This window comes from Caretta caretta, chromosome 5 (assembly GCF_965140235.1).
Source record: "Caretta caretta isolate rCarCar2 chromosome 5, rCarCar1.hap1, whole genome shotgun sequence".
NCBI classification, from domain to species: domain Eukaryota; kingdom Metazoa; phylum Chordata; order Testudines; family Cheloniidae; genus Caretta; species Caretta caretta.
Window position 1 is genome coordinate 48,447,539 of NC_134210.1, and position 22,787 is coordinate 48,470,325.

Sequence of the window (22,787 nt, forward strand, 5' to 3'; positions counted from 1 at the left end):
GGCCATTTCCAGCACAAATCCAGGGTATAACAAGAATGTCTTGGGGGCTGGGGGGGGTAGGAAAAAACAAGGGGAAATAGGCTACCTTGGATAATGACTAAGCCACTCCCAGTCTCTATTCAAGCCTAAGTTAATTGTATCCAATTTGCAAATGAATTCCAATTCAGCAGTCTCTCGCTGGAGTCTGGATTTGAAGTTTTTTTTGTTGTAAAATAGCGACTTTCATGTCTGTAATCGCGTGACCAGAGAGATTGAAGCGTTCTCCGACTGGTTTATGAATGTTATAATTCTTGACGTCTGATTTGTCTGTTTATTCTTTTACCTGGATTTGTGCTGGAAATGGACCACCTTGATTATCATACACATTGTAAGGAGAGTGGTCACTTTGGATAAGCTATTACCAGCAGGAGAGTCTCTAAGGTGAGTCTCTGAGTCTCTAAGGTGCCACAAGTACTCCTTTTCTTTTTCCGTTTTCTTAAGGGGACATTCAGAGGTGCCCGTTCCTGCTGGGCTGTTTGCCTGTGGCTGAACAGAAATGTTCCCCGCTGCTAGCCATGGGGAGAGGTGAGGGGCTAGCCACGTGGTGGGGGGAGGAAAAATGCGACCTTGGAACGAAAGCACATGTGCTGTGTATGTAATGTTAACAGCAAGGTTTACCATGAAAGAGTGTAGCCATTGTTCTAGAAAATGTGTTTTTTTTAATACCACTGCCTCTTTTTTTTCTCCACCAGCTGCATGTGTTTCAAGGATCACAGGATCTTCTCCTTCCCAGAGGCTAGTGAAGATTAGAAGGTGAAAAAAACGCACTTGCGATGAAATGTTTCTGAGCTCATGATGTCCTCCCACACTGACAGAGCATTGACGAATGCGTGGAGGCAGACAATGTCAGAGTGCAGGAAAGCACAAAGTGACTGGCTGAATCTGAAAGGTGGCGGCAGCGTGATGAGAGGAGGCAGGATCAAATGCTGGAGGATCAAACCAATATTCAATGCTGGAGGATCAAACCAATATGCTCCAGCGTATGGTTGAGCTGCAGGAAAGCAGCAGGAGCACAGACGGCCGCTACAGCCCCTGTGTAACCAACCGCCCTCCTCCAAGTTCCATAGCCTCCTCACCCAGACGCCCAAGAACGCGGTGGGGGGGCCTCCGGCCACTCCACCCCAGAGGACTGGCCAAGCAACAGAAGGCTGGCATTCATTAAGTTTTAAAGTTTTAAACTTTTAAAGTGCTGTGTGGCCTTGTCCTTCCCTCCTCCACCACCCCTCCTGGGCTACCTTGGTAGTCATCCCCCTATTTGTGAGATGAATGAATAAAGAATGCATGAATGTGAAGTAACAATGACTTTATTGCCTCTGCAAGTGGTGATCGAAGGGAGGAGGGGAGGGTGGTTAGCTTACAAGGAAGTAGAGTGAACCAAGGGGCGGGGGGGTTCATCAAGGAGAGACCAACAGAACTTTCACACCGTAGCCTGGCCAGTCATGAAACTGGTTTTCAAAGCTTCTCTTATGCGCACCGCGCCCTCCTGTGCTCTTCTAACAGCCCTGGTGTCTGGCTGTGTGAAACCAGCAACCAGGCGATTTGCCTCAACCTCCCACCCCGCCATAAATGTCTCCCCCTTACTCTCACAGATATTGTGGAGTGCACAGCAAGCAGTAATAACAGTGGGAATATTGGTTTCGCTGAGGTCTAACCAAGTCAGTAAACTGTGCCAGCGCGCTTTTAAATGTCCAGATGCACATTCTACCACCATTCTGCACTTGCTCAGCCTGTAGTTGAACAGCTCCCTGACTACTGTCCAGGCTGCCTGTGTACGGCTTTATGAGCCATGGCATTAGGGGGTAGGCTGGGTCCCCAAGGATAACTATAGGCATTTCAACATCCCCAGCAGTTATTTTCTGGTCTGGGAATCAAGTCCCTTCCTGCAGCTTTTGAAACAGACCAGAGTTCTTGAAGATGCCCGCGTCATGTACCTTTCCCGGCCATCCCACGTTGATGTTGGTGAAACGTCCTTTGTGATCCACCAGTGCTTGCAGCACTATTGAAGAGTACCCCTTGCAGTTTATGTACTCGCCGGCTTAGTGCTCCGGTGCCAAGATAGGGATATGGGTTCCGTCTATGGCCCCACCACAGTTAGGGAATCCCATTGCAGCAAAGCCATCCACTATGACCTGCACATTTCCCAGGGTCACTACCCTTGATCATAGAATCATAGAATAACAGAGTTGGAAGGGACCTCTGGAGGCCATCTAGTCCAACCCCCTGCCCAGAGCAGGACCAATCCCAACTAAATCATCCCAACCAGGGCTTTGTCAAGCCTGACCTTAAAAATTTCTAAGGAAGGGGATTCCACCACCTCCCTAGGTAACGCATTCCAGTGTTTCACCATCCTCCTAGTGAAAAAGTTTTTCCTAATATCCAACCTAAATCTCCCCCACTGCAACTTGAGACCATTACTCCTTGTCTTGTCATCTATCACTGAGAATAGTCTAGATCCATTCTCTTTGGATCCACCTTTCAGGTAGTTAAAAGCAGCTATCAAATCCCCCCTCATTCTTCTCTTCCGTAGACTAAACAATCCCAGTTCCCTCAGCCTCTCCTCATAAGTCATGTGTTCCAGTCCCCTAATCATTTTTGTTGCCCTTCGCTGGACTCTCTCCAATTTCTCCACATCCTTCTTGTAGTGTGGGGCCCAAAACTGGACACAGTACTCCAGATGAGGCCTCACCAATGTCAAATAGAGGGGAACGATCACGTCCCTTGATCTACTGGTAGTGCCCCTACTTATACACCCCAAAATGCCATTGGCCTTCTTGGCAACAAGGGCACACTGTTGACTCATATCCAGCTTCTCGTCCACTGTCACCCCTAGGTCCTTCTCTGCAGAACTGCTGCCTAGCCATTCGGTCCCTAGTCTGTAGCGGTGCATTGGATTCTTCCGTCCTAAGTGCAGAACTCTGCACTTGTCCTTGTTGAACCTCATCAGATTTCTTTTGGCCCAATCCTCCAATTTGTCTAGGTTCCTCTGTATTCTATCCCTACCCTCCAGAGTATCTACCACTCCTCCCAGTTTAGTGTCATCGGCAAACTTGCTGAGGGTGCAATCCACACCATCCTCCAGATCATTTATGAAGATATTGAACAAAACCGGCCCCAGAACTGACCCTTGGGGCACTCCGCTAGATACCGGCTGCCAACTAGACAATCACTACCCGTTGAGCCTGACAATCTAGCCAACTTTCTACCCACCTTATAGTCCATCCATCCAGCCCATACTTCTTTAACTTGCTGGCAAGAATACTGTGGGAGACCGTTTCAAAAGCTTTGCTAAAGTCGAGGAATAACACGTCCACTGCTCTCCCTTCATCCACAGAACCAGTTTTCTCATCATAGAAGGTAATTAGATTAGTCAGGCATGACTTTCCCTTGGTGAATCCATGCTGACTGTTCCTGATCACTTTCCTTTCGTCTAAGTGCTTCAGAATTGATTCCTTGAGGACATGCTCCATGATTTTTCTGGGGACTGAGGTGAGGCTGACTGGCCTGTAGTTCCCAGGATCATCCTTCTTCCCTTTTTTAAAGATGGGCACTACATTAGCCTTTTTCCAATCTTCCGGGACTTCCCCCGATCGCCATGAGTTTTCAAAGATAATGGCCAATAGCTCTGCAATCACATCCGCCAATTCCTTTAGCACTCTCGGATGCAACGCATCCGGCCCTATGGACTTATGCACATCCAGATTTTCTAAATAGTCCCGAACCACTACTTCTTTCACAGAGGGCTGGCCACCTCCTCCCCATGCTGTGCTGCCCAGTACAGTAGTCTGGGAGCTGACCTTGTTCGTGAAGACAGAGGCAAAAAAAGCATTGAGTACGTTAGCTTTTTCCACATCCTTTGTCACTAGGTTGCCTCCCTCATTTGGTAGGGCCCACACTTTCCTTGGCTTTCTTCTTATTGCCAACATACCTGAAGAAACCCTTCTTGTTACTCTTAACATCCCTCGCTAGCTGCAACTCCAGGTATGATTTAGCCTTCCTGATTCCATTCCAACATGCCCGAGCAATATTTATATACTCATCCCTGGACATTTGTCCAATCTTCCACTTCTTGTAAGCCTCTTTTTTGTGTTTAAGATCAGCAAGGATTTCACTGTTAAGACAAGCTGGTTGCCTGCCATATTTACTATTCTTTCTACACATTGGGATGGTTTGTCCCTGTAATCTCAATAAGGATTCTTTAAAATACAGCAGATCTGTATCAGCAGATCTTTGTATCTGTATCTGATATCAGCAGGTCTTTGATTGCGTTGGCTACTTGCATCACAGCAGCCCCCACAGTAGATTTGCCCACTCTAAATTGATTCCTGACTGACCGGTAGCTGTCTGGCATTGCAAGCTTCCATAGGGCTATTGCCACTCGCTTCTCAACTGTGAGGGCTGCTCTCATCTTGGTATTCTTGCGCTTCAGGGCATGGTGAAGCAAGTCCCAAAGTTCCATGAAAGTGCCCTTAAGCATGCAGAAGTTTCGCAACTACTGGGAATCGTCCCAGACCCGCAACACTATGCGGTCCCATCAGTCTGTGCCTGTTTCCCGGGCCAAGAATCGGCATTCCACGGCATGAACCTGCCCCATTAGTACCATGATGCCCACGTTGGCAGGGCCCGTGCTTGAGAGAAGTCTCTGTCCATGTCAGCATGGTGATGTGAGTGATGAGGTCGTCACCTACTCACCCAGTATTGCTTTGCCAGGTTCTGGTGCCGCATATACCGCTGGATAATGCGTGTGGTGTTTAATGTGCTCCTGATTGCCAAAGTGATCTGAGCGGGCTCCATGCTTGCCTTGGTATGGCGTCCGCACAGAAAAAAGGCGCGGAACGATTGTCTGCCGTTGCTCTGACAGAGGGAGGGGTGACTGACGACATGGCTTACAGGGAATTAAAATCAACGAAGGGGGTGGCTTTGCGAGAAACTGAATGGCCCCCTCAGGGACAGAACTCAAAACCTCAAGGGTAGAACTCAAAACTGGGTTTAACAGGCCGTTTATTTCACAGAGGGAGGGAGGAGAAAATGAATACAAAACAAATCTGGTCTATTTCTTGTTTTGAGCCACTTCATCTGTCTTTATACATCTTGCTAGCAGCAGACTGTGCAGTACGACCGCTAGCCATCATCATCTCCTGTGTGCTCGGCAGAAGACGGTGCAGTATGACGTCTAGCCATCATCTTCTGCTGGCTGGAGGTTAAAAGACAGTGCACTGCCGGTAGGACTGAATCGCCACAAGACAAAACAAGGGAAATGACCTGGCTGAGTCACTCCCATGTTTGCCCAGACATCTGATTTAAAGAGCACCCAGGACTACGTTGATTACTGCTACCAGTCATACTGCACTGTCTGCTGCCAAAAGGCAATTAACTGCTGCTGTGTAGCAATGCAGTACCATGTCTGCCAGCACCCAGGAGACATACGGTGACGGTTAGCTGAGTGAGCTCCATGCTTGCTGTGGTATGGCGTCTGCCCAGGTAGCTCAAGAAAAAAGACGCAAAACGATTGTCTGCCCTTGCCTTCACGGAGAGAGGGAGGGAACGGGGGCCTGACGATATGTACCCAGAACCACCCGTGACAATGTTTTAGCCCCATCAGGCACTGGGATTTCTACCCAGAATTCAAATGGGCCGCAGAGACTGCGGGAACTGTGGGATAGCCACCCACAGTGCCACGCTCCGGAAGTCGACTGTTGTCTCGGTACTGTGGACACACTCCGCCAACTACATGCACTTAGAGCATTTGTGTGGGGACACACACAATCAACTGTATAAAAACGCTTTCTACAAAACCGACTTCTATAAATTCGACCTAATTTCGTAGTGTAGACATACCCTTAGTGTTCTAATAAATCCCACTTCCTTGGCTATTGTGAGAATTCACCCTCCTGTTTCAATCTCTAACCACTGGATGAGGTACAGACTGTCATTTACCTCCTCTTCCTATTTCTGCACCTGAACAGGGAGGTGTTACTGGATCACACGCTCTGGCATCTGAAAAAGAATGCATTTTTATCAGCCTTGAATATATTGCTATTCTGGAGGGTTGTGGCTATCTCCTGACTTGGCATTAATGAAATTTTATGGCCCTGTGCTTTTATATAAATATAATATTATGACAGTATTTATATTTTCAAAGCGCTTTGTCTTTACAACAGCCTTGTGAGGTAAGCAATTTTTCTCATTTTGAATAAGGAATATAAAAGCTTTCATTTTCCCAAAGCTATACAGTTAATAGTTGGCACAGCCAGGGATTGAGATCAGGAGTTCCTGATTCCCAGCCCTATGCCCAATTCACTAGATTAACTGCTGTGTTTTTTAGTATATAAATATTGCCTACAAAAAAACTGTTAAAATAATGTTGAACTTTGTGAAGCAAAGCACTCCAGTTAGGAAATGTCAGAATTAAGGTTGCCTGTGTAATCTTAATTCAGTTCCCTTGTGCGTATGTGTTATGATAGCCTGTACTTACTTGATCCTGTATTGCTTTTCAGAGTGAGGCAGGAATCTGAGTTGGCTAGCTAGGGGAACAGTATTGGCAGTTTCTTTTTGAGGCAGCCTAATGTTTGTGGAGAGGGGCAAGTAATTTACCAACTAAGCCTCTTTTTTCCTGTCTCCCTCCACAGTCTAACTGCATTCCTTCTTTGTTCAGCTCCTTCTTCTGTCTCTTGCTGCTGTTGCCTCCTTAGAGCTTGTTATATCTATCCATGGTGCTGTCAGACAGAGGCAGCCAAGTACCTAATCACTAATTCCCTGCTGAACTAGCTATAAACATACTGTTAATGTTTTATTTTAAAATCCGTTTTAATCGGAGCTATCCTACCCATGAGTGATTGCAGATCTCTGCACATGTGAATTGGTGATTTCTAATATTCTGTTGGAAAGGTAGAAATGGACTGAAAGTGAGGCACTTAAGAAATTTTTAAACTATTATTTTTTAATATTGTTATTTTTAAGTATTCCTGATTTCTGAAATGCTGTGGTTAAAAAATCAACACTTTAACCTAAAATGATCACCCATTTCTTTATTTCAATACAGTCTACATAGTAAGTTACATTTGGGAGATGGGAGGTTAAAATAAATTACTTAGATGTCAACCTTAACTATGAAGTCTCTGTTAAATGAGAGAAATGATGTAATATTGAGATTTTTATGTATTATTCTAAAATGGTTCATGTGGCATAGCTCCAAAGCAGGAGTTTACAACCTTTTTCTTTCTGAGGCCCCCAATATGCTATTAAAAAAACTCCATAGCCCACCCGTGCCACAATAAATGGTATTCTGCATATAAAAGCCAGGGCTGGTGTTATGGGGTTGCAAGCAGGGCAACTGCCTGTGGCCCCATGCCCCAAGGGGCCCTGCAAAGCTACATTGCTCAGGCTTTGGCTTCAGCCCCAGGTGGCAGGGCTCAGGGCCCTGGGCTTCTACCCATACATGAGGCTTCAGCTTTCTGCCTTGGGCCCCAGCAAGTGTAATGCTGGCCCTGCTTGGTAGACTGCCAGAAAACTCCTCACAGCCCCCCCAGGGAGCTCCGTAACCCTGATTGAGAACCACTGTCCCAAAGTATTTTCTACCATGCTTCATGAATGCATAGTAATGTTTAAGTATTTGAAGACAGAACACGACAGGCCACATTTCAAATCAGCCTCTGAAATTGTGTAGGCAAACTGCATGCAAAGTCTCTGTGCGCTTGTAAACAAGATAGTCACCCAGTGTGCGTGGCCAGTTTCCATTTCATATGTGAAAGTCGAACGTATGTAATTTCAGAGACTGTAGTTAAATATTTGGGTTCCATATTTGAGATTGTGAGCTAGTCCTTGTACTAAGACAGAGGTGGGCAAAGTATGGCCTGAGGGCTGCATCTGGACCTTCGGGCATTTTAATCCGTCCCTCAAGGTCCCGCTGGGAAGCAGGGTCCGCGGCTTGCCCTGCTTCGGCGCTCCAGTTGGGGAGTGGGGTTCACACACACACCCACCCCTGCGCTCTGGCTCCCACACACACACACACACACACACACACCCACCCCTGCGCTCTGGCTCCCACACACACACACACACACACCCGCCCCTGCGCTCTGGCTCCTACACACACACACCCCCGCCCCTGCGCTCTGGCTCCTACATGTGAGGACTGCCAAAGGACTCCACACACTGCCCTCGCCCCAAGCACCATCCCCACAGCTCCCATTGGCTGGGAACCATGGCTAATGGGAGCTGCAGGGGTGGTGCCTGCAGACGGGGCAGAGTGCAGAAGTGCCTGGCCATGCCTCCATGTAGGAGCCAGAGAGGGAGCATGCCACTGCTTCTGGGAGCTGCTTGAGGTAAGCGCTGCCTGGAGCCTGCACCCCCACCCTCTCCCCCCACCCACGCCTCAACCCCCTGCCGCAGCCCTGATCCCCCTCCTGCCCTCTGAACCCCTTGGTCCCAGCCCAGAGCACCTTCCTGTACCCCAAACCCTCAGCCCCACCCCCGAACCTGCACTCCCAGCCAGTGCCCTCACCCCCTCCCACAGCCCAACCACCAATTTCATGAGCATTCATGGCCCGCCATACAATTTCCATACCTGGATGTGGTCCTCCGACCAAAAAGTTTGCCCACCCCTGTACTAAGATACCCGTTACCCCATAGCAATCAACTTTTAATGTTGATTGTGGTTTTTCTATGTAACATTTAAAGGCATGTTTTTAATTAACTTTTTGTCAACTTATTGTTACTGGTGTTCACAGTATCTGTATACTGTAATGTCTCATTTATTGTGTATTCTTTTAAATTTTCTGTTAGCCTTTTGATTAAATGTGATTATCTGGGGATTTTGAAGGTTCTTTGTGATCTGTCAGACCATACTTTTGTCTGTCAACTAGCATTGCATTTGTATCGTTCTACATGAACACAAATGTTTAGTAGGTAATCTAGCTTATGGTTTTATATTGCTGTCCATTACTACAGTATCTAAAATCAGTAGTAGTAGCCACAGTGGACTTTATGGAGTGTCTGCCTCTCCTCTTTTTTCTGAAGTTAAAACTCAGCTGGGGGTATTTATTAGTTTCGCTTTTTTAGTCTGCTATAAGATTGGTTTGGTTTTTGTTTTTTATTTGGATGGGGGAAGGAGTGTTTGGTCTATGTTTGGGTAGAATCCCAAGAATACTTCAGTGTTTTTAAATGGATCTTGTGGCAGTTGCTATAATGTTTCATCAACTCTTACTATATGCAATATGTCATGCTGTAAACTTCTGCTGGCTGTTTTCTGGGTTGGTGTAAGGTGTAATTTATTGGTTTAACATTTTTTTAAACGTAAAATTTACCTAAATTCTTATTTAGACCCACCATACAAAATGGAGCTAATACTATAAAAGGAATTTAATTAACTCTATGGTTAAAAAAGCAAATAGTGTGGTCTACAACATCTTATAGCTAGACTATCAGCATTCTGCTTGATATAGCTAATCTTTATTATGCTTAATTCTGGCGCTGCTTCTCATATTCCCCTTTTCGTTTCCCTCCACAGCCTCATGATTTTGATGAATGCAGATTTGACATTAGCGTAAACGATAGTGTTTGGTACCTACGAGCTCAGGATCCTGATCATAGACAACAATGGATAGATGCGATAGAACAACACAAGGTATGGCTTCTGTTGATTTTTTTTCAAAATTGATATCTGTATGTGCTTATGGAGAGTTATACATCTGAATCTGCAGTCATTAAAATACTTACAAAGGTACATGTGATTTAAAAATGTTCTTGAATATAATTTAAAAGGGCAAATAGAGCTTTTAGAAGCCTACTTCAAAAATAATGGAGCAAAAAAAAAGCAAAAACTAAAAACATTAACCTTTCTTGAGTATCTTTTAGCCAGTACCTGATTTTACCATAGGTACATCCGTACATTTCAAAGATTTGGCCTTTTCTGTTTTTTAAGGCTGTTTAGACTCTCATCTCACACTTAGGACTACTGCATTCTGTTCTCCCTCTGACCTTGATGTCACCCAAATCACTTAAGTCAGCACTTAGGCACTGTTGAAAACTTCATTCTGTCCAGACCTGGAGTAAGACAATCCCCATCCTGAAGTTTTTTGTCTCTTTATTTGTGCTGTTTCTAGCACAATAGCGCCCCAATCTTTGGTGTGCTCAGATGCTATGGTAATAACTTAAGTTTACCTATTTTTATTTTTTTTATCTTTATGAACTTCCAGCAGTGTTTTCACTGGTATATACTTATCTGAGACTCTTAAATTTCTCCTTTTATCAGGTACAATTAAACACCACATGTGCATTACCATTCCGAAATCTTTTGCGTTAAATTGCATTTGGTTGTGTAGAAAGTGCTCTTAGGAAATATACTGACTTGATTAAAAATACTTTTCTATTGGTAGATAATAGTTTCTGAATATCTCTTTCCTGTATTGTGCCTTTTTATGTCGTCAATTTAAGGTGTATCCAGAACACTTTTGAGTGTATATAACTAGTCCCAAACCAGAATTCCTTTTTGTGCAGTCAGTAGTAGAGGTGGTAAGAGGTCCACTTTGCATCACTTCTTCTGCAATACCTAAAGAGAGCTCTCAACTAATAATGGATAGATCAAGCAAGGTGTTGAGTGTAAATTATTTTTTGAAAACATATCTGGAGTTGAACATATTTTGACCAAATACCTTCTCTATTAACCCTTTATGTGTTGGTCCTCTTCAGGAATGGATGTGGGAAAAGATGGAACTAATAAGATGTGCTTACACCTTGACCTTGCTTGTATTGTCCCATTCACCACTTCGTTTGTCTTTTTTAGATTGTAAACTCTTCACAGCAGGGACTCTCTTTTATTTGGTACAATGCCTAGCAAATTGGGGCCTCTGGCAATACCATAATATCAGTAATACAGGAGTTCTTTCTTCAATACTCTCCCAATCCTTTGATTCCAGGCCAGTGGGGTTTGCTGTGGCAACATTTCCCAACTCCTTTGCAAGTTTTGTTCTGCTAATCAGTGATTTCCTGCCATTTTGTATTCTGGGACAGAAATGGCGTTCTGGAGAGCGTTTTGTCCAGCAGCCGCATGGGCTGTAGGTGATTACATGTGAAATTCTCTTGAAAGGCTGGAATAGCACCATGGTAGACAAGATTTCCCTTGACTGCGGGAAGAGGAGTGGGTAAAGTGAAAGAACTATCATCCTTCCATATGAGGGCTTAGGAGTTAGCGCTCTAGGATCTTCACTACTAGTCCTGAGAATTGCGTACACTCTCCTGGAAAAGGCCAGTGTAAGGGGAGGAGCTGCAGTAGAAGATTAAGTCCCTGGAGACTCTTAGATGACTAGAATTTAGGAGCCTTTCAGATTGGGTAGTTTGCTAGTTTCTCTTCCTGTGTCATCCTCAAAGTTGAGGGGAAAAGAGACAGTCATTTTAGTTCTGATCTAGGTATCACCAGACATTTATTATATATAATGTTCAATTCTTATAAAGTCAGTGTGTGGTAAGCTACTTTTGGTCAGATCTGAGCAAATTAATTGGTGTTCATGTCAGTTTTCTGTAGGTAACTATACATTACATTCTGTTCAAATAAAGTTGAAGGTGAATTGCAAAGCTTAAAACAAAAGTCGAATTGAGCAGAAAATTTTGCACACCAGTTTCCCCCAGCCAGACTGTGGGGGAGATTAAGCAAAGAAATAAGTTTAACTGATCTTAAACTCCCCCCGCCCCCATTTGAAAGTATCTTTTGTCCCCATTGGTTTCTTTGTTCAGGTGCCAACCAGGTTATTTGAGCTTCTTAACCCCTTACAGGTAACAAGGAATTTTAGGCTACCCTTGTGGTTGTGACCGTCTTACTTTGACCTTTCTCATTCCATACAACTTTGTGTATGCTCAGGAAAAGTAACAACTATTTTAAAATACAAAAACCAAACTCGTGTCAATACAACTGTTGTCAGAGCACATCATTTACTATAATAAAGCAACAAATTATTTAATAAAAAAAATTGAATATATAATACAAGAAACTAAATACTCTGATGAAGACAAGGCTTGCACTGTGTTTCCATATAACATACCCGGTTAATTCTCTGTCCTTAGCAGGCCTCTTCTCCTAAAATAATGGACATTAAACAAATTGGTGATACACTTGGTTTCTCAAGATGTTTCAAGAGACCACTGTATTTACCAATAACTCTGACTTAGAATATGATATAATTTAAATTAACCTGAAATGTGGGGGGGAAAGAAGTGGGGTTATTACCTTGTTTCTCTGCCTGAACATGTTGTTTTTATTTATTTGTTCATGCTTAAATTATGGGGTTGCAATTATTATTACCATTAATAATAATAATAATAATAAAGGGAATAATTCACACTAATTCAACCAGAAATTCCTTTATTAAATCTAAAGGCCAAGTAGCATTTATACAGCTGCTCTGAACATGCCTTAAGTGTCTCAGCAATAACCATACCCATTTAGCATGGATCAGGTACTTACAACTGGTTTATACCTGGCATGCTCAAACCTGTGTTGAATGTCTCTAACTTGGTCATAATTAATAACTGCTGTCTGAAGATTGATTGATTGGTTTTAAGCGTTAGTTCTTTGCCCAACGTTCACATCCCACATTGAGTAATTAAGAAAGGTAATGATTTTTAGTTATAGTCAAAAACTTTAATACCCTGTTAATTCAGGCACCTGCCAAACTCTGCATAACAGCTGCCAGAGACCTCCTGTGAGTGTATTCTGGTCCTCCTAGGAAACCTGCAACAAAAACTGAAGCCCAATTTCCATATTATTAACTTCAAGAACAAACTTTTTTGCGTCAGGCCGGGCAGGGGAGGAACCCTTTCAAGTGTTCTGTGGAGTGTGTATATATACCACATTCATGGCCATGATATCTGAACATCTCCATTATAGAGGAGCAAAAATGGCACAATTCCAATTTTTTATTTGCAGGTTATCTTTGAAGGACAATATCAGAGTTACTAAGCACAAAGATATATTCATATCTTATTGAGGGGATCCTCGTATTGTTTCATGAGTCTTGCTCTTTCTAGACCTGCAGATTAATCAAAACCATTAAAGCAGCTGTGAACTTTAGGAATTGAAGATGTTGTTCTAACATTAGGACAACTCCATTGTACATTTTTTTTTTTCTAAATGTCCCCTTGCCCCCACTTTAAACTGATTTAAACTGCAATTACACTCTGGAAGACTACAAAGTTGACAGTGGAGTGTTCCACATTTCCTCTGTGACTGATATCAGACTCAATTTGCAAGTTGTGCGTCTCATTATTGCAAACTCAACTTGGGATCTGAAAGTCTGGCTTTCTTGCTTCCACATCATTGTTAAAGGTCTGCCTTTGGACCTTAGTTAACAGTGCTGTTGTGTGAGCCAGAGTAGAATCAGCTCACATTCCCCGATTGTACTGTTTCTATAGTGATGACAATATTTTAAAGAAATTAATCTCTTCATAAAAGCAAGCAGATATGACTTCAGAATAATATCTAGTCTCTCTTACCAACTTTAGCATTTTAAAATGCCAGAATAAACCCTTGCATCGCATAAAGAAATATGTGTACTTTAAGAAAACCCTAAATCTTGGTTCCTTTCCATGTCTTGGATATAAGCACACCTCTAAAATACCTCTAGGTATTCTGGTTTTCAACAGGCAAATAAGCATGCCAGATACATTACCTGCGTCCATACTCTTGCAGATAGTACTGGTTCAGAATGTAACTTTTGAACTGGATTACATTTTATGTGGTCAGATCATGTGTAATTTCTGTCCTTAGTTTTCAGCTAAATGTATGGAAGCTCTTCTAAATAATTTCCTCTCATCTTGGATACATTTGCAGCATTGGCTGTGACCAAGCTGCATACTAGACATCTGAATTTTTTTCAGTTTGTTATAGCTTTTACTGCTACTTGTAAGTATTCTGCTGTGTGTGCTTTTCCTGATGTATCAATTGTTTCTGTAAGGAAGACATTCCCTTCTGTTATCACACAAGCACATACAACAGGATCATTGTGGACATTGCTCCACCCATCAAGACTCAGGTTAACAATTTTAACCTCTAGACCTTTTGCACACTGCTCAATTTTTCTTTCATAGACTTTATCCAGCAGTTTGCCTGCGACATCTGCTCTGTTGGATGGACTGTACATCTTGTCCATGGTCTTAATGACTGAACCGTGCTAATGAAATGTGGGTTCTCAATCATACAGAAAGGAAAGTTTGTTGAATAAACAAACAGGGCAGTTTTTTCAGTAATTACCTCTTCTTGTAATCTGCTGGTTCTTACCACAAACTTATCTATGGTTGTTTCTGGATGATGATTTCTTTTTCTTTTTGCTACAGGTGATATATACTGTGGCTATGTGACATACATGATGTGACTGAAACACTATCATTGGCAGATAACTCTGAAACTATAGAAAATGAGGGTGATCTTGAAGGTGGATAGTCTTCAGAATCCTGTATGTTGAGCATGGATTCTCCTAAACAAAATAAGTCAGTACAGTTATTTAATTATTATTACCATACTGCTCATTTAGTATTACTCATTGCATTCAGTGACACTCAGTACTACTTTAGAGGTGAAATTGTAAAAGGAAGATCTGCCTATTTCAGCTATTTATTTTTTATCACAACTGTATCTAAAACGATAGTACCATAGAGTAACAACTACATTTTTTGCTCAAACGTAAGAATGCAAGAATAGTCTGGAAGGAAGACAGGCAGTCCTTAAGAAAGGAGTATGAAATAAAAAAGTTTACCAACCTGAAGATCCTGCATGTTCAGACATGTTCCTTTCATCATCTTCAATGCAGCTTACTCCTGAGAAGGAACACTTCTCATGATGTTTCATTCGGGCAGCCAGGCCGTGCATTTCTTTGTTGCACTGTTTTGCATTTTGCATGCATGCCTGTCTTACCCACAGGTAGAGGAACTTCATTCAAATATTCCAAAACTGGGTCTCTCTTACGGCCTGCTGCCATTATAGGTTTTCCCTTCTAGTGAGAGAATGGAATGGTAGATATCAAATCAATGAAGGCTACACTCAAAGACCTCAAGACTTCTGCTGCTCAAACAGTTTCACATTTGTTTCTACTGCCTGTCCTTCCCTTCTCACATTTATCTCCAGACTTCTTCTCCTTGTCCAGATCTATTCTGCCCCCAACAATCTTCTATTCATTGAACTTTTTGAAACTTTGCCCTTTTAGAGAGAGGTAAGGGGTTGACTGTGTACACAAATTTGCAGAGGAACAATAGGGTTGAGGTCTGTTGTTTCTCACATCTGTCTGTCTAATTTTTTTTATTTTTTTTATTTAAAAACATTTTTGCTGTTAACAAGCCAGTTATCTCTGGAAGCACAAATCACAGTTTGAGAACTGCAAAACTAAGCATCTCTGATGGTATCTTCTGGACTGAGCACTGAGTCCCATTGGGTAGATAGAAAAAGTAACCTAAAAAATCTATACAGAAGCTCCTGGAACCTCAGATTGGGTCCCTAATCCATAAATTATTGGAACTCATTTGCAAAACTTTTCTTAAATATTACATGAATATATTATCTCCTATTATAGAATTAGAATTTATAATCCCTATTCCATGATGAGATATCTTTGAGCTATAATGTATAGTTTTTTTCCTCAAAAGAATCGGATTTAAATAAAAAAAAATTTTTTTTTTTTAAATCATTGATTTTTATCCACCCTGCTTTTTTGACCTTATTAGGACATACTTTGTACTTGCTATTACATTATAGTATAACAGTCTTATTATGTTTTAAGCAGTTACTGTGACTTCATAGTTGTAGAACACATTGCTATTTTGTCAATAGCTATTATATACTGGATTTAGAAAAACTGTAGATACTATCTGCTTCATTGACAATGACACCACTACCTACTCTTATAACTCTTGTCTCTTGCTGTCGCTTGAATTTGGAGTGGGAGAGGGACAGTACAGTGGTCCTAGCAACCCCTTATCCCCATGCATTACTTTCCCTGAAGGCTTCTAATCCTCCCACTGAATATCTTAGTTTCAGTTCTGCAAAATAAGCACTTCAAGCAGTTTATCACTTATGGAACACCTATTGTAGTTAGGGAGATAAAGTTGCCCTGGAATTCTGTTCATATTCCAGTCTTCAAACCTTTTTAAAATTCATATGGACTGTCCAATTGGCTTAAAATTGGCATTCCAGTTCAGTACTTGGTGGAGGGACCCAGAGTGGAGTTTGTGGTGAAAATGTTGATTCTTTTGATCAAGGAGTTCCTGACTTGCAGGCCCCCAACAAATACCGGTTGTTTTGGGGTTGGGGGGAGGGGGTTCAACTTTTGAGTGCACGCGCACACAAACAAAATGCTGGATAGAGCATCCGTATGAAACCAATGGCAGCATCTGTAAGACAAGCCTGGCTTATAACTATGCTGCGCAGATTGACTTCAAACTTCTGAGAGCTGTTCCTGGTCCTTAGCCATGTAGGGAGAGAGGAAATTCACCCAAATTTAGCTATGATAAATATCTGAAAATTCCCATTTGTACCTATTTAGTAGAGCTTTGTTATTTGGGTCACATTACTCCAAACATTGTACTGGGCTCCATCCTGGGACTGCAGGATATATAGGAGCCAAACAGAACTCTTCTTGCAGTTGTACTTCTTGGCTGCAATGGCACTGGTACAGGAGCAGAGCAGGTAGCCTGTGACCTGTGTTCTCAGTGCTCTTCCAACATGACTGTAATTACATGGGTGAGCAGCAAAAGGGAGACGGAGAGAATATGAGAAAGGTGGGCAAACTACGGCCCGCGGGACTGTCCTGCCCGGCCCCTGAGTTCCTGGCAGGGGAGGCTAGCCCCTGGCCCCTCCTCCGCTGTCCTTCCTCCCCTGCAGTTATGCCGCTGTGCGGGTAGCGAAGCTTGCGCCCACCCACCTCCCAGGCTTTCCAATAAGCCTGTCCTGCTGCTCTGAGCAGCATGGTAAAGGGGTGGGGGGAGACAGGGTTGGATAAGGGGCAGGAGGTCCCAGGGGCAGTCAGGGGACAGGGGGCAGCTGGATGGGGTGGAGGTTTGGGGAGGGGAGTTGAATAAGGAGTGGGGTCCCGGGGGTCCTGGGAGTGGGGGGGACAAGGGGATGGGAGGGTTCAATGGGGGTAGAGTCCCAGGGGGGCGGTTAGGGACAGGGAGTCCCAGGAGGGGGCGGTGAGGGGACAAGGGGGGGTTGGATGGGTCGGAGGTTCTGAGGGGGGCAGTCAGGGGGCAGGAAGTGGGAGGGGGTGAATATGGGGCAGAGGCACCGCTTACCGTACCCAGCCCTCCATACCATTTCACAACCTCTATGTAGCCCTCGGGCCACAAAGTTTACCCACCCCTTGCATTGGAGATGATTGGGGGCTAAAACAAGTTGGAAGTGATGGTGTGAAATATATAATGAAGGTGGAAACAGGAACAAAAGGAGGTCAGTTTCATGGACAGAAGGGATCGGGTTAAGGAGAACCGGGGCAGTTGCATAACCAGAAGCTCTCACTTTCCTCCAGAATATAATATTGATCTAGGATTTCTAAATATCAGTGTTCCTTTCCTGCTATTTATAGTTCTTTTTGCTCAAGGGGCAGAGGTAAGTACTGTGGATCTATTGGTTGCAATGCTGCTGCAAACCCATGTGGGAGTCAGCATGGTTCCACATGACAGAATTTCCTAGAAAATCCCATAAGAACCAAATCAGTATTTAATGCAGGGTTTGGATTGTTTGCAGTAACTAAGGCCTCAGGGCTACACACACAAGATGAGAATAAAACAAGATATTAAAAAGCTTCCTATTCAGTGAACACCTTCTACCCTGTGCAGTGAATAAGGATGTGTCTTGGGGGAAATAGTATGTAACCATGTAATGAGATGGTATAATACCAACACTCAACTGGCTGACTTAAGAGTGCTCAACCAACCTTCATTATGGAATATTCTAGCTTTCTGGAAGTGATGAATGACTATCAGGCCATTCGAAGCCTGTTCTTTATTTTTAGGAGTATCTAAAATACTCCCTTGGTTAACAACCAACTCTTTCAGTTAAGGGCTTAAAGCTCCCAATCTACTTTTCTGACAACCTAACTAATCCTTGTACAAAACTCGGTTTTACGTTCCTGATAGCTATGGTTAAACATAAACAGGTGGAGAGGCTTTCTCAGGCCTTCTTTTTATGTACCATAAAAGAAGCAGAAAAAGCCCAAATTATTTTTTTCCTTTCATTACCTTTAGTGATCCTCCCTGAGAGAACCCATATATTCATCTGCCCCAGCTAAGAGTGTACTTTGAGATTGCATTTCCTTTTTATCCAAATGTAGTAATTTAAAATTCATTTTCACTGTATTTTCTAAGTAGAACTCTCCAACACAGTTACAAATCTGTATCTTAAAGGCAATACATTTTGCTATTGCCACAGCAAATTTACGAGGTCTGAAGGGGTGGTGTCTGTAGAGGCAGCAAATTACTCAATTTCCTTGATTAAATTTAGGATAATGAAAGATAGCTGCTTGAAGGATTTTTCATGGAGTAGTGTTGATACTTTCTACCCATCCTTAAAAAGTACTATCCTATGTTGTAATTCTTGTTGAAGCTTTTAATCCAAACCTTTTTTGAGATGAGCAAGGGAAAAAGGTTAGACTCTTTCAGAAAGTGAAATACTACATTTTTTTCCCCAAATTGTACATATTATGTGGCTTACCTAGTTAACCTGGAAGTTTGCAAAGAAATATTCCTGATTTTAAATGTCACAAGTGTAAAATTTCAGGTAGAAAGGTCAAAATTGGTCTTCCAGGTTACACAAATTTAAATTAATTGGCTACCATAATACTATAAATAAAGTTGGGGAAAATTACTTTGTTTACCGTAACTATTTCTAAGTGGATATTTTGTCTTCTGGTTTAAAAATTCCCTTGGATTAGTTAATCCAGCATTTTATGGACTATTTACTGTTTTGGTTTTTTTAAGTGTAAAATTCTTTGTTGGTTACTAAGTGGGTAGGTAGCTCTAAGTAGGTTGCTGAAGTTCCTTGTTAACAAAACTATATTTGTAAGACTTATGGTAGCATGTCACAAGGAGGGTGTTTATCTTTCAAGTATGAAAGCCAAGGCTGTACGAGTTTTGTAACTGCATTCCATTGTACTCTGAACAGAAAACATTGATTTAAACTGAACTTTAAGTTTCATTTTGAGTGTGAGCATACTTAGAAAAGACATGGATGAGTAGCTGGTAGCAGAGGAGAAATGTAAACTGTTTCAGGTTCATGCAGGAGAACTAGATTAGAGTTTACTACTCTATGTATTTGTCGTCTTTTTTGCTTTTGTATGCATTCTGAGGGTCCTGAGCCTTGGCCAAATCAAAAGCTTCCCAGATACAGCTTGTAAAGTGCTTGTGAACTACCTAAATCTCTGCAAATCTGAGAAGGGAGACTCTGATCCTTGCTTTTCAAAGTTTTGCAATCAAGAAAATCATCTTGAGTTAAGTTTTATTGAACTTTTTAAAATTCCCCAAATTCTGGAGGCAACAGTATGTCAAACTGGATTACTCCTGTATCTGATAATCCATGTGTGTATATTAGGTATGTGGAAGAGAGAGGATTCCCTGGATTCTTTACAGTTCAGGACAGTCACCTAAAGATACTGCACCACGAAATACCATCTTACCATTTATGATTGGGGTGGAAGATGTGACCCTTGCTCTATTAATTTAGATGGATTAAATAGGCCAGAGATGTTAACATAACCTGGTCACTGTTCAACATTTAACAGTGTTAAACAAGGTTTGGGATTTGGTATACGGAGATCTTCGCCAGCTTAGTACCATGGCTCAAACACCGTTAAAGATAAAGAAAAGGAGGAAAAACAGTTGAAGCATTTGAAGTGTAAAGTATTAAATACGTCTTTCAATTTGACAGCATTCGTTGTTCCCTTTCTGTTTAGCTGGAGAGGTTTTAGTTTAAAAGTCTTTTAGGTGGTATTAAAGATGGTGGTAACTGTTCTTTTGGGGAAAAGAGAAGTTAGTTGAGATGAGCTGGAGCAGTGGTGGTTGTTGCTGCTGCTGCTAAGTCGGATCCCGTCTTATCCCAGCTAGAGCTGATAGATTTGTCCATGTTATCTGGGTCCCTCTCTCTGGTTCGGTGTGGTCAGAACATCTTTCAGGATTAGGATGATGAAGGCCTAGAGTCCAGAAAATGGTGGGGGTGGCAGCCATGCTGGTGAAGATTGTGCTAGTAGCCTCAGTCTGTTCTTTCTCCATATTTCCCACCATCTCCATATTTTCCCACCATTGGATCTTTCTTTAAGGATCCAAAAAGGGAGTGATGGATGGAATAGCCTATCTCATCATTATTTTGTTCACTAATTAGGCCAAATATGCAACACATCAGTTTTGGTTAATTTCTGGACCCATATTTTCTTGTTTATTAACCATGATCTTAATACAGTCCTTGAGTTATATCAGTAGGCCTGAGTGTTTGGACTAATTCGGTCTTTGTCTCCCTTTTGTACTTTTCCCTGTCAACATTTGTTGTTATAGGTTATTTTGACATCTTATGAACTTTCACGTACTTTTTACAGCTGAGCTCACAATTAGATTAAGTCTGTAGATCAAAGAATCACAATAAGAACATAAGAACAGCCATACTGGGTCAGATCAATGGCCCATCTAGCCCAATATCCTATCTTCTGACAGTGGCCAGTGCCAGGTATCCCCGAGGGAATGAACAGAACAGGTAATCCTCAAGTGATCCATCCCCCTGTCGCCCATTCCCAGCTTCTGGCAAACAGAGGCTAGGGATACCATCCCTGCCCATTGTGGCTAATAGCCATTGATGGACCTACCCTCCATGAATTTATCTATTTCTTTTTTGAACCCTGGTATGGCCTTGGTCTTAACAACATCTTCTGTCAAGGAGTTCCACAGGTTGACTGTGCATTGTGTGGGGAAAAAATACTTCCTTTTGTTTGTTTTTAAACCTGCTACTTATTCATTAAATTTGGTGACCCCTGGTTCTTGTGTTATGGGAAAAAGTAAATAACACATCCTTATTTACTTTCTCTGCACCAGTCATGATTTTATAGACCTCTATCATATCCCCCCTTAGTCATCTCTTTTCCAAGCTGAAAAGTCCCAGTCGTCTTAACCTTGCCTCATATGGCAACTGCCATACCCCCTAAAGTCTCCTTTTTATGATAGTGAGAGGTATCTGGTGGCTTCCTTCAAGGTCTATCATTGTAAAGAGACTATTCTGATCATCATTTTATTGGAAAAAATGAGCCACTCAATGGCGCAGCATTGAATGGAAAAGATAAGATTGATAAATTTGACATAAAAAGTTCTATTGTGCTAGTTTTCAAGCTGAATGGGGAAATAAACTTTTGAGAACCAAAACCAGAATTGATGGGGGAATAAAGGTAATCTTAATTTTAAAGCAACTATAATCCTGTCAATACCAATTGTAGAATAGAATATGTACATATGTAGACTTATTATAGAAATTCAGTTAACTTGTTTTGGAGATGTAAATATCTGCCAAAATGTAAATCCAGTAAGACCCTTCCACATTTATTTTACCTTGGTCTTTACTGTTTTAATGGCTTACAGTACAATACTTATAGGAACAGTGGAGAACCACAAACTTGGGTTTTGGCAGGCTAGTGAATAAAGAAATGATCAAATATCTTTAAATGTGAAATCTAAAAGTTTATGCATTCTAGTTCAAATTTACATATTTGTACATCTTAAAGCATTATCCTTTTGGTGAACATTGAAGCTCGTGTTTCCAAAAAGAGTAAAACTGACTTAATTTTGAAATGACTCCCCACTGCCTTAGGATCCCAGTATATTGCTTCAACTAGAACCTATAGTGAGTTTGCTTGTTAAACACAGTTAAGTCTAGAAACACACTATCCTATACTGATAGCAGCTCTTTACCATAAAATCCTCAAAGTATCAAGGTACTATGGATAATTACTATTTGAGAATTCTCAGACTCTAGAAATATTCTTGACTCTGTCACCACTAGGTTTTTTTTCTTGCTGGAATCAGATTGTAAAGCATTGTTAGGCTATGGTTACTTTAGAGCAGTAGTTTTCAACCTTTTTTCATTTGCAGACCCCTAAAAAATTTCCAGTGGAAGTGCGGACCCCTTTGGATGTAAATCTTTAGTTTATACCTTATAAATAAATTGCTCTGTTACATGGAATAATTTATTTTACTTAGTTTATTTACAGTCCTTTGTGAAATATTTAAAAATGATCTGTGGATAAAGATTATGGAAGATACCGTGGGATACTACCTGTCACTTTTTTAGATTTTTCACCCTTCATGCCTCCCAATTTATGCACAATTTTATCTGGTAATCCACGGTTTAAAAAGTCTTACTTTCAGGTTGTTCTCAGTTTTATCTGCCTCCAGCAAGATGGGGATAATGTTCTCATTACCAGACCGTTTTAGGACCAAATACTATCTGTAGCATTCACTTTTGGTTTTCTTGCATGGTTTACTTGAATAAATTGTGCTTTTAATAGCAAGTTGGTTGCAAGAAAACACAAATAAAATGGTAAATGTTAAACTACAGTATTTGGTATAGTTTCTAGAGAGCTGGAAAAGCTATTCTATAACCGTATTTACAAAAAAGGGGAAAATAGGTTAAGTTATTCAGGAATCTTAACCATGATTCTTTTGGAATTCACCACTGTCTGTAGGTCCATCCGTCCCCCCCTCCCTTCCCCCCCCAGACATGGGCTCATTGAGAGAGAGAGCGC

The 22,787-nt window shown here is 41.9% G+C and overlaps 1 protein-coding gene across 2 annotated transcripts in view; it reads left to right on the forward strand.

Annotated features, from left to right (window-relative positions):
* CERT1 (ceramide transporter 1) overlaps window positions 1-22,787 on the forward strand; it is a 159,175-nt gene that overhangs the window by 36,896 nt on the left and 99,492 nt on the right. For both annotated transcript variants that reach the window (XM_048851577.2, XM_048851580.2), the window contains exon 3: window positions 9,545-9,661. In XM_048851577.2, coding sequence (XP_048707534.1) covers window positions 9,545-9,661 — 117 coding nt within the window. The remainder of the gene's footprint in view (window positions 1-9,544; window positions 9,662-22,787) is intronic.